The sequence below is a fragment of the Triturus cristatus genome, chromosome 4_1 (assembly GCF_964204655.1).
Source record: "Triturus cristatus chromosome 4_1, aTriCri1.1, whole genome shotgun sequence".
Taxonomy (NCBI): Eukaryota; Metazoa; Chordata; class Amphibia; order Caudata; family Salamandridae; genus Triturus; species Triturus cristatus.
The window spans coordinates 45,553,088-45,577,682 of NC_140585.1; the positions used below are offsets into that span (position 1 = coordinate 45,553,088).

General features: G+C 48.9%; 1 protein-coding gene across 1 annotated transcript in view; it reads left to right on the forward strand.

Moving 5' to 3' along the window:
• Positions 1-305: 305 nt before the first annotated feature.
• Positions 306-24,595, forward strand: part of LOC146839434 (transmembrane protein 176B-like) — an 88,889-nt gene continuing 64,599 nt past the window's right edge. The window contains exons 1-2 of the mRNA XM_085651485.1: positions 306-1,224; positions 17,777-17,934. Of these exons, the coding sequence (XP_085507611.1) occupies positions 17,782-17,934 (153 nt within the window). The 5' untranslated portion in view covers positions 306-1,224; positions 17,777-17,781. The remainder of the gene's footprint in view (positions 1,225-17,776; positions 17,935-24,595) is intronic.

The following is a 24,595-nucleotide window of genomic DNA, read 5'->3' on the forward strand; positions in this document are numbered from 1 at the left end:
GCCCGAGGCGGGCGGACCGGCCAGCGAGTGACACCGATATTTGCCTCAGAAATGTATGGTCACTGTAGTCGGTCGTCACTCTAGAAGGTCACCCTGTGATCTTAACAACCCCTCAGTAGACAATCGCCTTCTTTGTGGTGGTCGCACTTATTTTGGGGGTTTCCAGAGTTTAGATTCTTCTTCTAACATGATTTTGATTTTCCGATGAGCCCTTCCCTAGTTGGCAGGATGTAGGGCTGGAAACAGGATCGGTGCCCTCTGCCCTCCTCCCTTACAACAACCACCGGGGCAGCTCTGCCAACTCTGCCCTCCTCCCCCACAGCAACCACCGGGGCAGCTCTGCCAACTCTGCCCTCCTCCCCCACAGCAACCACCGGGGCAGCTCTGCCAACTCTGCCCTCCTCCCCCACAGCAACCACCGGGGCAGCTCTGCCAACTCTGCCCTCCTCCTCTGCCCTCCTCCCCCACAGCAACCACCGGGGCAGCTCTGCCAACTCTGCCCTCCTCCCCCACAGCAACCACCGGGGGAGCTCTACAGACTCCGCCCTCCTCCCTCACAGGAGCCACAGGAGGAGCCCTACAGACTCCGCCCTCATCCCCCACAGCGCCCCTCATAGGAGCTCTACAGACTCTGCCCTCCTCCCTCACAGCGCCCCTCATAGGAGCTCTACAGAGTCTGCCCTGCCCCTCATAGGAGCTCTGAATCTTCCCTCCCCCTCACAGCGCCCCTCATAGGAGCTCTACAGACTCTGCCCTCCCCCTCACAGCGCCTCTCACAGGAGCTCTACATACTCTGCCCTCCCCTTCACAGCGCCCCTCATAGGAGCTCTACAGACTCTGCCCTGCCCCTCACAGCTCCCCTCAGAGGAGCTCTGAATTTGCCCTCCCCCTCACAGCGCCCCTCATAGGAGCTCTACAGACTCTGCACTGCCCCTCACAGCTTCCCTCAGAGGAGCTCTGGATCTGCCCTCCCCCTCACAGCGCCCCTCATAGGAGCTCTACAGAGTCTGCCCTCCCCCTCACAGCGCCCCTCATAGGAGCTCTGAATCTGCCCTCCCCCCTCACAGCTCCCCTCAGAGGAGCTCTGCGGCCAGCAGGGGGGCTCCGCCGGGTGACAGAGCTCGACCTCCATCTCCCGGGAAGGACCCGCGGGGGAGCAGCGCCTCACCAGCTCCAGACACCAAGAGGCTGAGCACAGGCTGCAGGACGGAGAACTACAGGCACGTGGTGCAGCTCGGACGGTTCAGGCGCCTGCTGCAGGGGCTGTGCGGAGGTGGCGATACCTGCTGCAGCGGGGAAGGGGCTGGGCAGAAAGGACTGGGCGAGTAGGCACCTACCGCTGGGCACGTGTTCCTGCTGCAGGGTGCAGGGGTTGGCAGAAGTACATGCACCTGCTTGAGGACAGTAGGGCTGGGCAGAGGTATAGGCACCTGCTGCCACGGTTACAGCTTCAGGACAGGAAGGCTGGGCAGAGGCACTGGCACTGGTGTCAGGACAGGAGGGGCTAGGTTGAACCACAGACCCCTGCTGCAACGGAGGAGGGGCATGGGCAGAACTACAGGGCAGAAAGAACTGGGCGAGTAGGCACCTACAGCTGGGCAAGAGGGTTTAGGCACGTGCCCCTGCTGCAGGTGCAGGATTTGGAAGAAGTACATGCACCTGCTTCAGGACAGTAGGGCTAGCCAGAAGTATAGCCCCCTGCTTCAGGACAGGAGGGGCTGGGTTCAGATACCAGCTGCAGGACAGGAAGGCTGGGCAGAGGTACAGGCTGAGGCACCGGTGTCTGGACTGGGCTGGGTACAGATACAGGCTGCTGCTTCAGGACAGGATGGGCTGGGTACAGGTACAGGCACCAGTGTCAGGACAGGAGGGCTGGTCACAGGTATAGAGGGTATATTCTGCTTTATGGAAGGGGAGTTCAGTGACTCCCAGCTTCGGCGCGGCTACTGCTGGCTGTCTATACCTATCTATAACTGCACTGTTTTTCCTTGCTCCAGGGTTTTTAGGTCGAGCTGTAGCCCGGGCTGGGGAAGGCAAAGCCGGATCCAATGGGAGCCCGCCTCCCGGGGAGGGAAGCCCTCCCCACCCCGGGCGAAAGCCCAGGAAAAAGCGACGACCGCGATTGGGGGAGGCCGCATTCCCTTTGAGGCGACCAATCAGGGGAGCAGGCCTCAAGCAGTGGAGGGGGCTACGAAGGGGGCAAGCAGCCCCCTCAATCATTCAATCCCCTCCGAAGGCAAGGAGAGAAGGAGTTTTAGGGTTTTTAGGGCGAGCTTGGGCAGCGCATGCGCTGCTGTGAGGCATGCTGTATTCAGGTATGGACTTGAAGCTCCGCCCATATTTTTCATTGGCTTGTGTCATTGTCCTTTGTAAACTGTGGCTTTTCATTGGTCAATAGGCTTAGTAGTCCCTCCTTAGTACTTCCTTGTCTCATCTTGTAACCTCCCACAAGGACTGGCCCTCTTACGTGTGTTGTTACTCTGTAGGCTTTAATTACAGCCTCCAAGCACTATTTTGTTCAATTATTTTCACCTGCTTGCTGTTTAAGACATGATCTCTTCTAAAGCTTTTTCTTTTTTATAGCATGGCACGCCACAGTGGCGGCTGTGCCTTTGGTTTATTTGCAGCGCCGAACTCAGCCACATGTTTTTTGTTTAACTATTTATTGTTTTAGTTTACAAGCGCCTCATGCTGCGCTTTCACATTAATAGAGAACACGCCTCTTCCGTTAGACAAGCCGCATCTAAAGAAAGGTCTGCAGCCACTATTAAAATGAAACCGCAGCTTGGGGCGATTTTACAAAAAAAGTTGACAAACTAATGTTTCTTGTTGTAAAAGCGCCCCATACCACGCTTTCACTTTAATGGCCGCTGCACCCCTTTCTTGAGACTCGGCTCGTCTAACGAAAAGGGTGCGGCCTCTATTAATATGAAAGCTCAGCATAGGGAGCTTGTAACAAAAAATATTTGAAATGCAATAGGTCTCGCATTTGCGAGAATTTAAGCTATTGTCATTTACAATGCCAAAAGCTCAAGCTCTCGTACATGCAAGATCTATTGCATTGCAAATGCTTGTTGTTAGACTGTCTTTGGGTAGTTTACAAATGTAACCTTTTTGGTCTCTTTTAGTATCTCTTCGTTTTGTTGGTATCCACTGTGATTTGTGTTTATTTTGGCGTCTGCTGGTATCTATTAGTCTATGGGGATTCTCAAGAGGTTTTATTCAGACATTTACTATCATGGTAATTTGTAGTTTCGCTAAGTGTCTGGTTCTAGAAAGTGGCACCCTGTCTCTGGATGTGTGATATGTGTTGGTGTTTGGGTGGTTTAGCCTTTGGTTTTGTGCTAGCGTCTAATGGTCTATAGAATGTAACAGTGTCTGGTTTGGTCTCATGGTGTCTGATTATGTCAGTATTGTCAGTGACTGATGGTGTGTGTCTGATAGTCTGTGAGTGGTTGACGTGTTCCTTTAGTTTTGGGATGCCTAGTGCTTTCTTTAGATGTCTAGAAGTTCATTCAGCTTTCTGGGTTTATGAAGGTTCTTTTGCTATTGATTATTGGTGGTTAGCTCCCTACTGGTGTCTGTTTGTCTTTGGGAGAATCTTAGTGACTGATAAACTCTAATGATCTCTTGATATCTAGCAGTGGATGCTGGTTTATGGGTGTTTGCTCCAGTCTTTTAGTTTCTTTGAAACAGCAATTTGTAGGGGTGTCTGGGTGTTGCAGCCTCTATATTGTCTATTTTATTTTGGTGTCTGATAGTGTCTTTTGTTCTTTGGGAGCTTGATTTTGCCTTTTGGTCTCATGGTGTCTGATAGTGTGTCTGTTGGTCTTTGGGTGTTGATGGGTTTCTTTAGTTTCACTGCTTCTTTAGATATCTGGGTTTATGAAGGATTTGTTACTGGCTGTTGGTGGTTAGTTGACTGATAGTGCTGACTGACTTTTGTTGTCTGATAACCCTTGTTGGTCTCTTGGTGGCTTATTATGTCTTATGCTGTCTTTGTGTCTAGTAGTGTCTGTTGGTCTATGGGTGTTTACTGGAGTCTTATATTTTCTTGGAGTCAAGTAGTTGCTGTGGGTGTCTGGGTATTGAAGTGTCTGGTTTGTCGGTTATTGTTTATGTGTCTGATATTGTGTCAGTTCTTCCTTGGAAGTTTGATTGTGTCTTTTGGTCTCTTGGTGATTCATGGTGCCTAGAACCTGAAGCTCCAGAATGTAAAGCAAGCACTAGGCCTGTCTGAAGTCACTCGTAATGACACTGCTTGAGGTCTCTGCTTCCGGCGTGGGGCCCTTTCTTGTGACAACTATTTGATAGAGGAATATTTTGTGCATGTTATTGTGTGTGGTGCTACGCAAACAAATGACGGACAGAATGCTGAATAAATCATACATTCACCCCCAGTCAATAGATCTGAGTCTTTGGGTGTTTGATAGTCCCTTTTGGTTTCATGATGTCTGATAGTGTGTCTGTTGGTCTTTGGATGTTTGAGAGTCACTTTTGGTTTCATGGTGTCTGACAGTGTGTCTATTGGTCTTTGGGAGTTTGATTTTGCCTTTTGGTCTCATGGTGTCTGATAGTGTGTCTGTTGGTCTTTGGGTGTTTGATGGGTTTCTTTAGTTTCATTGTTTCTTTAGATATGTGGGTTTATGAAGGACCAATCAATCAGTCATTTGTAAAGCGCACTACATACCCGGGAGGGTCTCAAGGCGCTGGGGGGGGGGGGGGGGGGGGGGGAAAGGGGCCCTACTGATCGAACAGCCAGGTCTTGAGCATCCTCCTGAAGGTCAGCAGGTCTTGGGTCTGTCGTAGGCTCAGTGGGTGGGTGTTCCATGTCTTGGCGGCGAGGTCGGAGAAGGATCTACCGCCGGTGGTTGTTCTTCGGATGCGGGGGACGGTGGCTAGTGAGAGGTCGGCGGAGCGTAGCTGGCGGTTGGGGATGTTAAAGGAGAGCCGTCTGTTGAGGTAGGCTGGGCCGGTCTTATGGAGTGCCTTGTGTGCGTGGATAAGGAGCTTGAAGGATATCCTCTTGCTGACGGGAAGCCAGTGCAGGTCTCTCAGTGGGGGGTGATGTGGCCGTGGCGTGGTACGTCGAGGATCAGCCGTGCCGAGGTGTTTTGGATGCGTTGTAGTCGTTTGATGAGCTTGGTCGGGGCTCCCGCGTAGAGAGCCTTTCCGTAATTGAGTCTGCTGCTGACGAGGGCCTGGGTGACTGCCTTTCTTGTGTCTGTCGGGATCCATCTGTAGATTTTGCGGAGCATGTGGAGGGTGTTGAAGCAGGAGGAGGAGATGGCGTTGACCTGCTTGGTCATTGAGAGCGTTGAGTCGAGGATGATTCCCAGGTTGCTTGCGTGGTCGGTGGGTGTCGGGGCTGCTCCCAGTGCCGTCGGCTACCAGGAGTCGTCCCAGGCTGAAGGGTTGGTGCCGAGGATGAGGACCTCCGTCTTGTCCGAGTTCAGCTTCAGGCGGCTGGTCTTCATCCAGTCAGTGACGGCCTTCATTCCTTCGTGGAGGTTGGCTTTGGCGGTGATGGGGTCCTTGGTGAGGGAGAGGATCAGTTGAGTGTCGTCGGCGTAGGAGATTTATGTTGAGGTCGTGCTGTCGGGCAACGTGTGCGAGCAGAGCCATGTAAATGTTGAACAGTGTCGGGCTGAGGGAGGAACCTTGGGGCATGTAATACTAGCTGTTGGTGGTTGGTTGACTGATCGCACTGGTTGGCTTTTGTTGTCTGATAGCCCCTGTTGGTCTCTTGGTGGCTTATAATGTCTCATGCTGCCTTGGTGTCTAGCAGTGTATGTTGCTCTATGTGTGTTTACTGGAGTCTTATAGTTTCTTGGAGTCGAGTAGTTTCTGCGGGTGTCTTGGCAGTGAAGTGTCTGGTATTGTTGCTTACTGTTTGGGTGTTTGTTGGTCTTTGGGACTTTGATGGTCCCTTTTGGTCTCTTGGTGCTTCATGGTGCCTACAACCCGAAGTTCCAGAATGCAAGGCAAATACTAGGTTTGACTGAACTCCTCTCACTTGTGATGACACCTTAAGATCCCTGCTTTGTAGTGTGGACATTTCTTATGACAATTATGTGATGAAGGAACAATTTGTGTGTGACTGCTATGTCTCTGTAGGTGGGACTACCTAGTGGGGACTGTTGTGTACAGAGACGCTTTGCTTAAAGTATCAATGGCGAGTTTGAGGCCTGCCCCTAGAGAGCATACAAAGCCCCAGCATGTGAAAAGAACAGGAGGCCATGAAAACCAGCCACATTTTACAAAACCATCTTTTCTGTCCTCTTGCATTCAGGACAAGATGCCTGACCCACTGGGGCTGAAAGTGATACGCGAAGGCATGCAGTGATTTCAAGAATGCTTAATCTCGCTGAAAGAGAACCGTGTTCATACTTTAAGTATTATTGCCAGGCTCTGGCTCGAAGCCGCAGCAGGGTAGTGCACACAGACCAGGTTTACTGTGTAAGCAGCATCTTAAAAACATGAATTGGCAAAGCTAACAGGTCCTGGGGTTGGCTACAGAACTATCAGCTTTCCCAGTGCTTATTTCCTTAGCAGTAGTTCATTACAATCTTACCATTCCAGTATGGCTGACATGTTGGAAAGCATTGTATCAGTCACCTTGAAAGGCTAAGTCATGGCACAAGCATTCCAAGATGACTGATTGGCCTTTGTGCAGATGCCTTTGCCCTGGCAGCCACCTTGAAAAGGTTTTTGTTACATTTTTAGTGAAAACATTCAAAGATGGCCGCTTCTGAATGTGTACCCATGGGCAGCCATCTTGGAATTCTTTTAATCAAAGTAAATCTTGGCAAGTCTACTCAGCATTTCATGCTTGTGAGGTCAATAAAATGAGCTGGATATAAATAAATAAGGACTATTCTGTCTGGTGAACATTTCCCATTCAAGTACAAGTTATGTTAAAATGCTGACATAATTTGTGTGGTGCAGCTTCACTTTTACCATGTTATGGTCTGTGAAAAACCCCTAGAAAAGCCAGTATCTCTGTCTTTAATGTCTTAAATGCATGTAAATAACATTGTGCAAGCGTTAGCACATTAAAGCTAGACCTATTGGCTTTTGCTAGCTGTACCTGACACACAATACAAAATACAATGGAGAAACTTCTCTACAATGTATAGTAGAAGTGTATTGTTATTGAACTCTGTTGTTCTCCTACCTGTGATTCCGTCAGATACTGAACTAGGAGCGGCAGCAGGAAATAGCGTTATAAATTGCTCACAGAAAATCTTGTAATAAAAGTGTATAGCGCTGCCGCGGACACTATTACAATAACATCCCATATTGATATAAGTAGTTTAACCCCTTCAGTGCCCATGACGAGCTGGACTCGTCATGGGCCGCGGTGGCGCTGTGCCCATGACGAGTCCAGCTCGTCATAGACCCCGCCCGCTAATGCAACGGCCGGCACTGGGCGGGGAAAGGGGCGGGCACTGAAGGGGTTAAGACATTATTTTCTGTAATGAAAGCTACTTATGTTCAGTGAAAATTCATCGAGAGCTACTAATGCAATTAGTGTTGTAATAGTGTCCATATCAGACAAGATGTCGCCACAATGTGCAGGGTTACTAGCAGCGATCACCTCATTCCATGAGGCATGTTTGCCAGCAGTAACGTAATATAGCCTTAGAGCCCGACCTAGCAAGCTCTACGGGCCATTAACAAGGGAGCGGGCCTTTAATGGCTGGTAGAACCTATTCGGAGGGCGCTAAGGCTATTAGAACATTCCGCCCGTGAGGGCAGAATGTTCTAATCAGTAAAAACAAAGGCCTCTCGGAGCACGAGGGGATTAAGATCCCTTCAGGCTCCGAGAGGCGTTTGTGCCCAGCAGCAGCTGTGAATGGAAAAGAATATTGGAATGTGCTCTCCGGGCTTCTACGGCCATTAGAAGCCCGGAGCACTCCATTGTTTTCAATGGAGCTGTCAACATTCCAATATTCTGATAAAGGCTTTGTCCATATTAATGGCCTCTAGAAGGGTAATATTAGAGAGAAACCCCTCAGAAAAAGGGGACAGGGTTTAATCAACAAAACAGTGTAAAGGATTCTGTAGTATCCTGCATATATATTGTAAGGTATTTTACCACCCCTGCTCAGCCAGTGCTCGTGCTCGGACTCATTAGAATGAGTCTGATGAGCCCCGGAATGTTGGGACTCACAGAGGTGAAGTGACAGTTGGCCATGGGCTGAGCAGTTGACAGGCAGCTCCTGGTGGGGCTCCGAGAGCGGAAGTGACAGTTGGCCATGGGCTGAGCAGCTGACAGGCAGCTCCTGATGGGGCTCTGAGAGCGGAATTGACAGTTGGCCATGGGCTGAGCAGCTGACAGGCAGCTCCTGGTGGGGCTCTGAGAGAGGAAGTGACAGTTGGCCATGGGCTGAGCAGCTGACAGGCAGCTCCTGGTGGAGCTCTAAGAGCGGAAGTGACAGTTGGCCATGGGCTGAGCAGCTGACAGGCAGCTCCTGGTGGGGCTCTGAGAGCGGAAGTGACAGTTGGCCATGGGCTAAGAAGCTGACAGGCAGCTCCTGGTGGGGCTCTGAGAGCGGAAGTGACAGTTGGCCATGGGCTAAGAAGCTGACAGGCAGCTCCTGGTGGGGCTCTGAGAGCGGAAGTGACAGTTGGCCATGGGCTGAGCAGCTGACAGGCAGCTCCTGGTGAGGCTCTGAGAGCGGAATTGACAGTTGGCCATGGGCTGAGCAGCTGACAGGCAGCTCCTGGTGGGGCTCTGAGAGAGGAAGTGACAGTTGGCCATGGGCTGAGCAGCTGACAGGCAGCTCCTGGTGGAGCTCTAAGAGCGGAAGTGACAGTTGGCCATGGGCTGAGCAGCTGACAGGCAGCTCCTGGTGGGGCTCTGAGAGCGGAAGTGACAGTTGGCCATGGGCTAAGAAGCTGACAGGCAGCTCCTGGTGGGGCTCTGAGAGCGGAAGTGACAGTTGGCCATGGGCTAAGAAGCTGACAGGCAGCTCCTGGTGGGGCTCTGAGAGCGGAAGTGACAGTTGGCCATGGGCTGAGCAGCTGACAGGCAGCTCCTGGTGGGGCTCTGAGAGCAGAAGTGACAGTTGGCCATGGGCTGAGCAGCTGACAGGCAGCTCCTGGTGGGGCTCTGAGAGCGGAAGTGACAGTTGGCCATGGGCTGAGCAGCTGACAGGCAGCTCCTGGTGGGGCTCCGAGAGCGGAAGTAACAGTTGGCCATGGGCTGAGGAGCTGACAGGCAGCTCCTGGTGGGGCTCTGAGAGCGGAAGTGACAGTTGGCCATGGGCTGAGCAGCTGACAGGCAGCTCCTGGTGGGGCTCCGAGAGCGGAAGTAACAGTTGGCCATGGGCTGAGCAGCTGACAGGCAGCTCCTGGTGGGGCTCTGAGAGCGGAAGTGACAGTTGGCCATGGGCTGAGCAGCTGACAGGCAGCTCCTGGTGGGGCTCCGAGAGCGGAAGTAACAGTTGGCCATGGGCTGAGCAGCTGACAGGCAGCTCCTGGTGGGGCTCTGAGAGCGGAAGTGACAGTTGGCCATGGGCTGAGCAGCTGACAGGCAGCTCCTGTTGGGGATCTGAGAGCGGAAGTGACAGTTGGCCATGGGCTGAGCAGCTGCCAGGCAGCTCCTGGTGGGGCTCTGAGAGCGGAAGTGACAGTTGGCCATGGGCTGAGCAGCTGACAGGCAGCTCCTGGTGGGGCTCTGAGAGCGGAAGTGACAGTTGGCCATGGGCTGAGCAGCTGACAGGCAGCTCCTGGTGGGGCTCCGAGAGCGGAAGTAACAGTTGGCCATGGGCTGAGCAGCTGACAGGCAGCTCCTGGTGGGGCTCTGAGAGCGGAAGTGACAGTTGGCCATGGGCTGAGCAGCTGCCAGGCAGCTCCTGGTGGGGCTCTGAGAGCGGAAGTGACAGTTGGCCATGGGCTGAGCAGCTGACAGGCAGCTCCTGGTGGGGCTCTGAGAGCGTAAGTGACAGTTGGCCATGGGCTGAGCAGCTGACAGGCAGCTCCTGGTGGGGCTCCGAGAGCGGAAGTAACAGTTGGCCATGGGCTGAGCAGCTGACAGGCAGCTCCTGGTGGGGCTCTGAGAGCGGAAGTGACAGTTGGCCATGGGCTGAGCAGCTGACAGGCAGCTCCTGGTGGGGCTCCGAGAGCGGAAGTAACAGTTGGCCATGGGCTGAGCAGCTGACAGGCAGCTCCTGGTGGGGCTCCGAGAGCGGAAGTGACAGTTGGCCATGGGCTGAGCAGCTGACAGGCAGCTCCTGGTGGGGCTCCGAGAGCGGAAGTAACAGTTGGCCATGGGCTGAGCAGCTGACAGGCAGCTCCTGGTGGGGCTCTGAGAGCGGAAGTGACAGTTGGCCATGGGCTGAACAGCTGACAGGCAGCTCCTGGTGGGGCTCTGAGAGCGGAAGTGACAGTTGGCCATGGGCTGAGCAGCTGACAGGCAGCTCCTGGTGGGGCTCTGAGAGCGGAAGTGACAGTTGGCCATGGGCTGAGCAGCTGATAGGCAGCACCTGGTGGGGCTCTGAGAACGGAAGTGACAGTTGGCCATGGGCTGAGCAGCTGACAGGCAGCTCCTGGTGGGGCTCTTATTTACAACTTAACTATTTGATGTTCTGAACTCTACTACATGTCATCTTCACGAATAAAACATCCTGAATTTCATCCTACCTGTGTGGACCTCCTCACTACAGATTCCTCTTGTTAAATGACTCACAAAATAGATACACTCACATTCGGTCTCCTCCATGAAACTCATTTGACACTATGAGTTCCCTTGGTATCAAAGTAGTTTGATGGTGGAGTCCGAACGTGGGTGTATCTATTCTGGAATCCATTATATCGCTTGGCTCTGTAAGGGTAATAATTAAGAACCATAGCAGCACTGCATCTCGTACGGAGGTAATAATATTTGTAAAAAGCATCCCCAATGCCACATGATTTATCACTCAAATATCAGCTTTACATATATTTTGGAAATTCAGCCCTTTTAATTGAAATATCAGTTTACGAGTTCTGAAAATAAACACATTGGTATCTCAAATTCATAATCTCAAATTTGGTGTAAGTTTCTTAATTCGACCAAGTAAAAGCTTCTAATTTAATAAGCTGATCTGCAGACCGGAGAGTAACTTACAGGTACTTGGAGCGCTACCAGACGCTCACGAGCTACTCGTTGGAAAAACCCGTTGTAGTCCATCAGCAGCTGGGTTATGCTGTAAAGGGTTATAATGTTTGCTCTACTTAAGGACACACCACAAGTGTCGTTAAACCCCTCTTATCAGTGGCGCTTTGTAAAAACAGCTCCTTCTGCTTCATGTAGATAGAAAGGCTGCTACATGCATAGGGACTGGCTTTGAAGCACTTGATGGTAAGCGTTAACCCCAGCAGGTCGTCAACAGGAAGGGAGACCACATGGGAGTCACTGTCAGCCTGAGACGGGGAGGGACGCTATTTCACTAAGGTTGCTTTTAGTGTGTATTTTCATGCTTCCTGAAATAAACAGTAGCGTTCGCTGTGGCATAAACTTTATTTACCTTCACTATATCTTTATAAATGGCTAACTCAAGCTAGTAAATTAAATGACTAAGTGGGAGACCTATACTAGTGTTTACGTGAACAAACAAACAAAACATAGTACCTTATCAAGAGACTGCACTGTGTGCACTAAAAGCGATATTATATGATATTAATCCATAAGCGACTGCTGTAAAGAAGACTATGGGACATAAGTAGTTGGAACGTAAGGCCTTGAACGAGCTCCTGGTCAACATTGAACGCTCCCCTACCCTGCACACCTTCAGGAAAAGCCTGAAGACCTGGCTTTTTGGCTAATCCTGGGGTGCCCCCCCTCCCCCAGCGCCTTGAGACCCTCACAGGTGAGTAACGCGCTTTAAAGTTCCCTGATTGATTGATTGAAATAGTTCATTTTTTGGATGGCTGTTCACACCTGCACATACAAAATGCAGTCACATATAAGTGGAGACCCAGTAGATAAAATGTGCTGACCCCGTGCCATATGCTGTACACTGATACTTGGAAGAGAACATGTGATTGATACCAAAAAAGACCAATGGATGGAAGGAGCTGACTGAGAGCCCCGCTATGTATGAACGTATTTATGTATTTAAGAATTTTTATGAAAAGGAAAGACCCTTGCTAACGGAAGACCTAACAAACATTGGCACTGTTAGTAGGCCCGGCTTATGAATGAAAGTGCCTTTTGTGTTATTCATGGTTTTAGGCACTCAGTACCTCACCATGTCCCTCTTCTTGCACTCGTGCATTCATTCATCCATCAACTGACTGATCCTGACATTCACCCTTCGACACAGCTGCAATAAAACAACCTCAACAACATATGGAAGATAAATTAAAAGAATACAATTAGAAACAAGAAGACATGCTGCCTTCTAAACAGGGTGGGAACATGCTTGCATTCAACAGCAGCATGTGTCTGTCTTACAGTAGTATTGTGCTTAGTCTATTGTTATACATTTCCATCATGGCTGTCACACCGTCCCCTTTAAGACCAACTTGTTGGCCATCTTGGAATGGAAAAGCAATGATACACTATGGACTATGGCTTTCTGTAACGGTCGCTTGGTTTAGAGGAAGAAGCCACTTAAGAAGCAGCGCAATGCAGAAGAAATGAGTGGCAAACAAGCAGTCGGTTGGCACTGCCTGGGAGCTGTAGTATCCGCTTTAAAAACAAAATAAAAAGAGGAAAAGGAAAAACATGAAAGGGCAACTATAAAATGAGACATTTTGAAACCAAAGGGCTGGCCAGCCAGCCCTGACACTGAAGCACACTCATTTTCAGGGAGATGTAAATCAGAAAATAAATGTGATCATTCACTGGGCAAGAGATCCAGTTTGTAATGTGGACTGGACGTTCCCCCAAACAGTACGCTATGATAGACGGAAGCAGGGTGTAAATGACAGACCAGCTGCAGAACAGAGCTGACCCAAAGGCCCTCTATGTATCTGTAATGATAAATAGTCATATCTATGGATGTATTATATACAAGATCCCGTCAGACAGCTGAGACTGTCAGGCCTTCTGAAGAGATTCTAGCAAGAATTATTACAGTGCAAGTCTTTTACCCGTAGCATTTCTCAAAGGGTGCAACAAATAGCAAAATCCTTCCAGACAAAAATGATCTGTGAGATTTCATGTGACAAAGGGCCAGATGTGCAAAGCATTTTACTGGTCGCAAACGCCCATCTGGGGCCAAATGTGACTCGGTAACGTGTTACCAAATCACATTTTGCTTTAAAGATTTGGTATTAGGAAGGGGCGTGTTTAAGGCATCACTTCCTAATACCAAATAGCACTGGTATGTATCAATGTTTTGCAACTGGAATGCGGTCGCAAAACATTCATAATTTAACGACTCTATAGAGGAGGCGGTAACCCATTCGCAAACAGGAAGGGTTCCACAAGGGACCCCTTCCCTTTGTGAATGAGGGAGAAAACATTTTTTAAGAGCACGCAGTGGTCCCAGCGACCGCTTCCTAATCTTAAAAAATGAAAAGATAACTTCATTTTTATTTTTGTAATGCAGTCCATTTCTTTTAAGAAAAAGGGGCTACATTAAAAAAAAATATTGCTTTATTTAAAAAGCAATCATTGACATGGTGGTCTGCTGACCACAGCAGGCCACTGTCCCTGTGTTTGTAGCTATTCCTAATGGGTCGCAAACTGCAACTTGCCTCATGACTATGGATGAGGCAGGTCCATTTGCTGCCCTTTGGGAATCACAAACAGTGTCCGAGACACTGCTGTACATAGCTGTTTGTGGTTTTCTAATTGCTAATTGCAAAAATTAGCAGTAAGGAAATCCCAAACTGACTTTTTTGTACATCTGGCCCAAAATACCGGAGGGTGCAAAACTTTCCACTCTTAAAAGCCTGTTGGCTTTAGCATATGTGTTACATAGTGTTAAAAAAAAAAAAACACCCAAGAGAATCTTTTCAGTCTGTAATACATTTAATGCACAATAACCACTGAGAAATCAAAAGTAATGCAATGCAATTTCCACTTAAATAGAGCAGAGCTTCGCACTTGATCGGTTGGGGCATGCAATGCTAAAATCTATTCCCTTTTTACATATTTTTATACGTTTGCTCTCAATGCAAGTGAATAGACGCAAGACCGCGTGATAAAATAGAAACTCATAGATAACGACCAATGATCTGGTGCCAAGATGTTCGTGAGACGTCCTTGACAGTGTGATACAAGTAACACTAACCGGAGCTGATTCCACTTCCTTCTAAGATGCTTGGCTCATATTTTGCAACCTCAGAACGAGGCTATGCTTTACCAACAAAGCTCAGTAACTGTGCGTTGTGCGACATGGGGTTGCAGGTGGAGAAGTGTGGCTCAATGATTAGAGCGGCAGACCCTGATGCAGAGGTCTAGCCCGGGACCAGGGTTCAATTCCCCGCCTCGGCGGGTCTTGGGCTCAAAAATTCCACGGACCTGATGATTCTCGCCTCGACCTGATAATTCTCGCCTCGGTGCCATTCCAATCATGGAGTCCCACTCTGCAACTCTGGGCAATAGCTTGCTTAATCTCCACAACGGCCCCCACAACGCTAAGGATGCCTGGCCTCCACCTTGGGGGTGCCCAGGAGTGGACGCCTCACAGGGAAAGCCAGGATGGGTTCCACAGCGGTATTCGTACAAGCGCCTTGAGACCCTTGTGGGTGAGTAGTGCGCTATACAAGTATCAATTTACATTTACATTTACATGCATGGCCACAGTACATTCAAAATGTGTGTAAATGTGTTAGAATACTAAGATTTGGCTGATCTTCAAGCTGATTTATAAAAATGATTAATACAATGAAGCAGCGCACATTAAGGCATACAACAGCTTTATCATTTTCACAGTACACATATGTGCATTTAGTTAAGTATATTGATACGGTCACTTTCTCAATACTAAATAAAGACAACATTTCATATGTTATCCAAACTTAATATATGTAGGAAAGTTTGTTTCTGTTGCAGTAACCCCCCCCCCCCACTTTTTGCCACACTACTGATGCACTTTCACTTGATGTGCCCTGGGTCACTGCCGATCAGGTTCCCAGGGCCTGTGTTCTTTCCCCAAAACTAACCCAATTGGCATCTATGGCCGCAGGTCAGGCCCTGGTAAATGGTACCACATGTAAGGGCTGCAGCACCTATTGTGCCACCCTTAGAGGCCCTGTACCTCTACACACACACACACACTGCCTTTGCAGGCTGTGTGTTTTGGTGCAGAACAAAGTGAAGAGTCAACATGGCACACACCTCTGTGTGCCATGCCTACAACCCACTGCCCTGGCATTGGTCAGCCACCCCTCTAGCTGGGTGCACTATACCAGTGGTGAGGGTACAGGTGCACAAGCCCTGTACCCCTACAGTGTCTAAGTCAAATTTTAGACATTGTAAGTGCAGTGCTTCCATTAAGAGTATATGGTGCTGGGAGTTTGTCGTTACGAACTCCACAGCACCATAATGGCTACACTGAAAACTGAGAAGTTTGGTATCAAACTCCTCAGCACATTAAACCCTCACTGATGCCAGTGTGAGATTTAATGAAAAATGCAACTAACCCACCACTAGTGTCCAGGCTAAGTGGCTGCTTTCAGCTGCCATCACCAAACGTGTTTCTGAATCCCTGGGTTGAGAGCCTGTTGCTCTCTGGGGCCTGAAACAATGCACATCCTGGGGCGAGGTGCCAAGCCTCCTCCCCTAGGATGGGCAGGGTTCAGGAAGGGGAAGATTCAAAGGCTTGCCGCCTTTGTGAGCTTCCCCAGGCCACTTGCTGCTTTCACTGGTTCTGAACCCCACTTTGGGCAGGAGAACCGGTGGGAAAAACAAGTGAGGAAGAGAGGTGTGCCCGCCTCTGCCAACTCCACCCCTCAGGTGGGGGAGGAAAGGTGAAGCACAACTCAGTCAAATGGGGGGACTCAGCCAACCAGGGACAGGCTCATGGCCCCCTCCCACTGGAGGGTGGCATAATAGGGGGTGTACCCACCCAAGGGAAGGGACCCATTGGTCCCTGCCTTTTACCTACCTGTAATGCCCCTAAATATAGTATTTAGGGGCACCCCTGACCTTGCTTCCTCAGACAAGAACCTGCAACAAAAAAAGGAGAAGAAAGACCGAATAGCCGTGCTGAAGGTAACAAGAGGAAGACGTCGACTGACTTGGCCCCAGCCCTATCGGCCTGACTCCACCTCGAACCTGCTCCTGCAAACTCCTAGTGTGTCCTGCAGCCAGCAACCTCGAAAACCCCGGAGGACCTGCCTTCCTTCAAGCACAAAGACTTTGTCTCCTGTGAACACCGTATTTGTTCACCTGCTACCTCTGGCTCCGGCCAGACCCCGCGAATCCGCCCCACACTTCACCTGCCGTCCACGCCTGAGCTCAAGTGGGCAAACACCACGAGGAGGTCACCCCGGCGATCCTGACCCGAGATCCGGCGACCCCTGACCTGCCTCAAGCCTCCAGCCGATGCCTGCAGCCTAAATCCAGAAGTCCCCTGAAACCAACAGGTTGCCCTACGTCGAAACAGCACCCTGCAGCCGGCCGCCCTAGTGCCGCTGAGGGTGCACCTTTGGTGCTAATTTGTTTCCCCATTTGCCCTGAGCTAAAGTCGAGGAGCTTTGCTCCCACAACCCAGTGGCCTGCTTGCCAGCAGCCACCAACCAGAGGCCCCTATTCCCCATTGGATAACATTGGGCCTCAGCACCCGGCCGACCTAGTGCCGCTGCGGGTGTAACGAGAGCGCATCCTTGACCCTGGGGGAACGCTTGTTCTAACCCCAGAAGCTCAACTCCAAAGACCGATTACTTCATTACTCTCCATAGGAACCTATTGACTGTTTTTTCCTCTGAAAAATGTTCTAAGTGTGGAGTTGATTTGTATGTAAACCTGAAAAATAACAATTGTGCAAAACTGACTTTACTTATCTTTTCTCTAGGAAATGTCCCAGTGTGATATCTAGGCATATCACACTGAGTAGAATTTTTTTTTTAAAAGTAATCTCAAAAGTAACGTAAAAGTAACGTACCTGTAATTTTCATTGCAAAGTTGATACAAAGTATAGGTACAGCATTTCACAGTATTGCATTACCAGTAATTCAAACTGTAACCATTTCAAAGTACATTTACAATTGCATTTCAAACTGTATATTTACTGCAAAGTATTTATTGCTTACCTGTGCCAGGCTTGCTTTGTTCTAGAAAATAAAATAACTAAAATAATATTTTTATACAAAAACAATTGGTCTGAAGTTCGATCTTTGAGTGTGTGAAATCATTTGTTGACTGAGTGTGTACAACAAATGCTTAACACTGTCCTTTGATAAAGCCTTACTGCTCGACCACACTACCACAAATAGAGAGTGAGGTGCTATCTAACTTTACCTCTGCCAACCTTTGGGGTTCCCCTGGACTCTGTGCACACTACACCTCACTTTGGTATAGTATATACAGAGCCAGCTTCCTACATTATAGCGCAACGAAACCCCCCCACAGGGGTGTCTCGGTGCTAAAGCGCAGTACCAAGATGAGAAGGAAAAGAAGAAATGGGTCAGAAAAGCCAGGTTTTAAGTAGATACTTAAAGCAGACAAAATCCGAGCAAGTGTGATTGTGAGGCGAAAGCCTGTTCCAATTAAAAGGGCCCAGGTAAGAGAAGCAACAAGCGCCCCGTCTGAGTGTGCATAGTGATCAGCTCACTCTCAAACACAGGCTCTCGGGCTTCGCTGACTCCCTTCTTCTCTCCTTCTAGGCAGACGCCATGTCTTCCCATCTCATGGAAACCGATGACTCTGAAATCTCCAGCGAGGCATCTAAGCCGGAAGTCATTAACTTCAACGTCAGCCAATCCGCAGGTGTGGCCTCCGTGCTGAAGTCTGTCCAGGCCAGATGGAAGGGGAAGCCCGCTGCGGAGGTATATCTGCCACATTTGTGATGGAGTAACTTCCACCAAACTTGCAGTCAGGCCAGCAGTGTCTTTGTGTCAATAACAACTATGCATACTTTCTAAACGTCAGTTGTGCTCTGAATGTGTACATTAACAGATTTTGGGGCTGATTCAGAGTTGTGCACATAGATATCTTGTCCACTTTATTACAAGTTCTACAGGATAAGATGCACTTTGTTGAGCCAGAAAAGTCCCTCGCATGGCGATGGACGGGCACCCCTGCCCTGAGTGCCCCACCTGTACTGATGTCTAGATCCCTAATGCTGATTTTGTGTTGTCATGGGCGAACACAGATCATGCGTGTGCGCCACGGCATAGGCACCAGGTAGGTCACCCAAAGTGCTGCTCTCATAGTGGTGAAAGGCTACTGCCTTTATCAGGAGTTAAGCACCACAAACGCGGTGGTGGCAGCTAACCATGTAGTGAACAAGTCCTTTTTTTTACCTGTGTCACTGGAATGAGGCCTACAGACTCACTCATTTAAAGTTCCGTTGCTGCGTGCTTAATTCACCCTTGACCTTCATCGGTTTGGTGTGTAGCGGTGCGCAGCGCATGTGTGGAATAAAAGTGCTGGGTGTATGTGTACCTGGGAATGGTACAATGCAGGAAAAATGCAGTGCTATGCAGTGCATATATATGATATGCATGTGCTAGGTGTATATGTGCCATGTACCCAGTGTGAGAAGTTGGCCTGGTATATGCTGTCCACTAATTAAAGTGGGCACCTTTCACAACCCTTATTGATGATAGGTTAAAGACAACCGTTATTGGAAGCTATCCTAGTGGCAGCAGATGTGGAGAGAAGCCTTCAGGCTAAGTCTCGAAGGAATGTAAAGCAGCTTGTTTTACCAGATCAGAACCTCCTGAATGACCAAATGAAAGGAGAACCACACAAGAGATATATAAAATATATATGTATATATTACTAAACACTCTCTACTCACCTCTGAGCACAAAGCACACAATATTAAATCAACAAAACGACAGTAAATAGCACAATACACAGCGGGCTCCAGAGGGAGACCAAACCATATACTAAGAAAGTGGTATAACAGCCACGACTTCACTAGACACAGTGCCTAGAGCGCGTAGAATCACTGGGACCCCTAGGAACCACCCAAAGTAGTGACACAGGGGACCCACGGAGGACGGGTGCAGTGTGAGAACACAGATGCGAGCTCCGTACAACTCTGTGGGAAAGTCGCGGTTGGAAAATTACAGTTTAAGGACACTTCGGAGAGGACTTCAAGCAAACCCTTTGGAACATAGAAGGTTCTAAGGCCAACACTCTTGTGAGTACCGAGGTACCCGTGTTACCTATCCCAGAGGAGCTGGGTGCATAGGGGTCAAGTGGTGTCGGAAACCCTGGTCGCTTTCAATTGCGTGATGCGAGAAAGTGCTGCAGCTGGGAAGATGAAAAGTGTCCAGTGGAAAACAAGCCTGGATCTGAGGTGAGAAGAACCTGAAAGCAGAGGGGACAGAGTCTGGGTCAATTCAGGGTGACCAGGGGTTCAGTAGACGAATGCCCACCGATGTCAGGTGCTTCAGGTGAGAAGATAGTATGCTTGACTCTGCAGCCACGGGGACCAGGAGACGTCGACGATGACCAAAGTCCGAAGGTAAGCTGTCACACAAAGGATGTCGAGTGCTGGGGGGTCAGTGTCCGGATCGAACACCAACAAGCCTTGGCAACTGCAACCCACGCGGGCAGAGGAAACAAGCTACGGTGAGGACCAGCACGTCTGGAGCAACCAGGAAAGCCCATGGAAAGTCAAAGTTACCTTCACAGGGACCCACAGACCAACGGACCAGGGATCGCGAAGGGACGGAATACTCGTGGAGTGTAGGCCAGAAATCTTCGGTGGAAATACTGCGCGGGCTCAGGACTACACGTAGTCCAAAGCACAGCCTCAAGGATCGCCAAAAAGCATATGCTGCTGCAAAAGTAGACGGTGCACTGGGGTTCAGGTTGCACAGTTCCCATGAGGGATACCAGTCTCAGAATTGCTGAGAGGTCAGATCAACCTCGGGGATACTTGGGAACCCACCTCCTGTGTTGCAGAAATCTTAAGAGTCCTCAGGAGCTCGGAAGATGCAAATCAGTCAGATGCGTTAAGGTGCCTGCTGCTGCAGGGAAGTAACTCCTTTACTCCAAGGGAGATTCTTCAATCGTCCAGCGAAGAGTAGATCGTCAAAGTACTTGGTTTCTGTAGCAGAGTTTAGTCCAGGTAAAATCTAAAGTCTTGTAGTCAGGGTTCCTACTTTATACCCAAGGAAGGGGTGGAACAAACTCTGGGGACCAACCTATGGGAGGGTCAGGACAGAAAGGTGGCTACCCTCATGTCCTTTGTCCAGTTTCGCGCCAGAGAAGGAGCAAATTACTCCTGCCACCGGTTTGAACTGGACTATGCACAGTGACACCAAATGTGCCCCCAGTGCAGACTTTTAAACACTCTCAGAGGGCACCCACCCAGCCCCAATACACTAAATCTTGTCTGGGAGGTGGTCACACCTCCCTGTGACAGGAAACCTATTGTCAAGCCTTCCCCTGCTCGAGCTCAGCTCAGCAGGAGGAGGGCAGACTCGTGTCTGTGGCTGGCAGCATCCATTTTGTGATGTCCAGGTCAAGAAAGCTGGTACCGGGAGTACCGGTGTTTCACATAAGTCCCTCTAGAAGGGTGGAATCATACCTTCCCCGCCAGTTACTGGCGGGGAGGTATGATTCCAAGGTGTTTGACACCAAACACAACATGTTTCTAAGCAGCTGTTTAAAGTTAGCATTAACCGCGAGGTTATTGTGCACTTAAATATATATGGTTGGCTGTATCACAAACAACCCCGGAAGATAGGTTCCGAAGGCTGTAGAGGGTCTTCTGCTCATGCAGGGGCACCCTCTCACATAAAACCCAGCACCCTGCCTTCAGGATTGATAAGGCCTGCCATAGGGGTGAATGATAGGTTTATATGTGCAGTGATTTAGAATAGATATAGTGAACCTATATCAAAGTAAGGGGTGCATGCACCACCTTACACAGGCTACAGTAGCAGACCTGTGGTGTCATTTTGAATGTTCTCTCAGGGGTGGCATAATTCATGCTACAGCCTCTGGGAGGCCTCTGGGGTACTGGTTTCTGGGTTTATGAAAGATCTTTTAATACTGGCTGTTGTTGGTTGGTTGACTGATAGCACTGACTGGCTTTTCTAGTCTGATAGCCCCTGTTGGTCACTTGGAGGCTTATAATGTCTTATGCTGTCTTAGTGTCTAGCAGTGTTTGTTGGTCTATGGGTGTTTACTGCAGTCTTATAGTTTCTTGGAGTCAAGTAGTTGCTGCTGGTGTCTGGGTATTGAAGTGTCTGGTATTGTCGGTTATTTTTTGTGTCTGATAGTGTGTCTGTTGTTCTTTGGGTGTTTGATGGGTTTCTTTAGTATGTATGTATGTATGTAAAAATATTTATAGAGCGCACTGCAACCCCACGGGCATCCTGGCGCTATAGACATAATGAAGGGAGGGAAGAAGATGGGGAAGGGCAAGGAAAAAAATTAGGCTCTAGGGAACAGCCAGGTCTTAAGCAGTCCACGGAAACGCGTCAGATCATGAACCTGTCGTACTTCCGGGGGGAGACCATTCCATAGTCAAGCAGCCGCATAGCTAAAAGCTCTGCCTCCCAAAGTAGCTCTCTTTATCTTGGGAATCAGGGCCAGCCTAGCTGAGGAAGAGCGCAGAATGCGCGAGGGGGCATACCATCTAAAGCGACTTTGCAATGGTATAGGGCCAAGGCCATGAAGAGCTTTAAAGGCTATACACAGGGATTTAAACATAATCCTCTGTTGCACAGGCAGCCAGTGGAGCTCAGCCAGAGCTTTGGTGCTGGATGAGTAGCGTGGTCTTTGAAGGGCTAGTTTTGCGGCAGCTGCTTGGATACGTTGAAGCCTCCGAATCAGATAAACTGGGGAAGCAAGCAACAAGGCGTTACAATAATCCAGACGACTAAGAATGGTGCATCGGATTACTGTACCTCGCACATGGGGAGGAAGAAGAGGTAGGATCCTGCGTAGGCCTCTCATAATCAAATAACAATTCGAGACAACCTTGTTGACATGCGACTCAAGACTTAGCTTCTCATTGAAACAGACCCCCAGATTACGTACAGTCTTTACAGGGACCAGGGGGGTGTCCAAAGGAAAAGGCCAGAAATTAAGAGGCAAGGCTGGCGATACCCTGCCAACAGAACAGTGTAAAATCTCGGTTTTGGCACCATTAAATTGCAGAGCATTAATTCTCAGCCAAGTCGTCATTTCCAGCATACAATTATGGAAGGTGGGCAGAGAATCTGCCTGATCACCTTCCAGGGAAATGATTAGTTGCGTATCGTCGGCATAGTTGACGGCCGTAATGTTGCAAGATTTAATGATTTGTAACAACGGTCGCATGTAAACATTAAACAGTATCGGGCTGATAGAGGAGCCCTGCGGGACACCCTGTTTGTTAGGCGAAAAATCTGACTGATAAGGAGGCAGAAAAAACGCCTGCCGTCTATCCGACAGATAGGAACATAGCCATTTTAGGGCCGAGCCAGTGATCCCCACCTCTTCACTGCTTCTTTTGATTTCTGGGTTTATGAAAGATCTTTTAATACTGACTGTTGGTGTTTGGTTGACTGATAGCGCTGACTGGATTTTCTAGTCTGATAGCCCCTGTTGGTTGCTTGGTGGCTTATAATGTCTTGTGATGTCTTGGTGTCTAGCCGAAACCGGTCTCAGGATGCTTGTTTCCGGTCCAGGGAAGACATGGCTTGGCAGTTCGGGCTGGACTGTTCCCATGAGGCACAGCATCAAGACTGATTTGAATACAGCTGTGTCTAAACTGGGGTGACAAAGTGAGCTAAAGAATGATGATGGATTCAACCCAGATCTGTGACTGGGGGTGAGTGTTTGAAAAGTTTCAGCACTCCGTCCATCATCTCTTTGTGTTTGCTTTGTTCGCCCTAAGTTGGCAGGGTATGCCCAGACGTGGGTCCCTTGCTCACTTTTCAAATGGATTCAAGCAAGCCTGGCTGAAGAGGGCTGTTAGCCAGAAACCAGTCCCAGGATGCTTGTTTCCGGTCTAGGGAAGACATGGCTTGGCAGTTCGGGCTGGACTGTTCCCATGAGGCACATGGACAAGACTGATTTCCATATAGCTGTGTCTGAAATGGGGTGGCAAAGTGAGCTAAAGAATGATGATGGATTTAACCCAGATCTGATACTGGGTGTGAGTGTTTGAAAAGTTTCAGTGCTCCATCCATCATCTCCTTGTGTTTGCTTTGGTGTCTAGCAGTGTCTGTTGGTCTATGGGTGTTTACTGGAGTCTTATAGTTTCTTAGAGTCAGGTAGTTGCTGTGGGTGTCTGGGTATTAAAATGTCTGGTATTGTTGGTTATTGTTCATGTGTCTGATAGTGTGTCAGTTCTTCCTTGGAAGTTTGATTGTGTATTTTGGTCTCTTGGTGATTCATGGTGCCTAGAACCTGAAGTTCCAGAATGTAAAGCAAACACCAGGCCTTTCTGAAGTCACTCGTACTGACACTGCTTGAGGTCTCTGCTTCCAGCGTGGGGCCCTTTCTTGTGACAACTATTTGATAGGGGAATATTTTGTGCATGTTATTGTGTGTGGTGCTAGGCAAACAAATGATGGATGGAATGCTGAATTAATCATACATTTCCCCCCAGTCAAGAGATATGGGTAAAATCCATTGTTCTTTTGCTCACTACGCCATCCCAGATTGGACCCAACCATATACAAATCAGTCATGTTGCTCATGGGAACAGTCCAGCCCGAACTGCCATGCCAGGTCCTCACTGGACCGGAAACAAGCATCCTAGGACCAGTGGTAAAGTGCCTGTGCTCCTTCCTTAAACATTGTTGAATTGTCATATTCGTAATTGGTATATTTAACTCGTCTATAAATGCCAAGTATATGGTACAAGATGTACCCAGGCCCAGATGTTAAGTGCTGCAAATGGACTGCAGCACCTATTGTGCCATCCACTTCAGTGGCAGTGCAAACATGGCTTCAAGCCTACCAGTGTAGCCTGACTGTAGCAGTGTAAAAACTGCAATTTGACCTGTCAAAATAAGCCCTTTTGACAAGTCAAAATGTCCCTTTTAAATATTAATAAGTCACTCATATGTAGGCTTTGCTGCCTGCAAAGCAGTATGCATGGTATTTAAAAGTAGGACATGTAAAAATGTAACATTAACATGCCCTTATAGCAACTGCCACCCAAAAGCTATTGTTCACTGTGGCAGGCCTAGCTGTCCTATGTAGAAAACCAGGGTACAGATAAAAAATCCTAATAGTGTATCTCAGGAATAGCAGTAAAAATAATTACACAGCTATTTTTAATAGTTATTAAAAGCTAATTCCCAATGGTGAAGTTGGATTTTTAATAAATATTAAGGAAAGGTGACTTTTAGAATGTCACCTTTTACCTGCCTGATGTTTGTAGAGGTTAATTTGCATTCGCTCTCATACTTCTCCCAGCCACTGATTAGCATTTAAATAGGTGTGAAATGCCCTCCAGGAGCAAACAATAGGCTGATGTGAATAGGCAGAGATGACTCCTCTGAATCTCACTGAATATGTTGG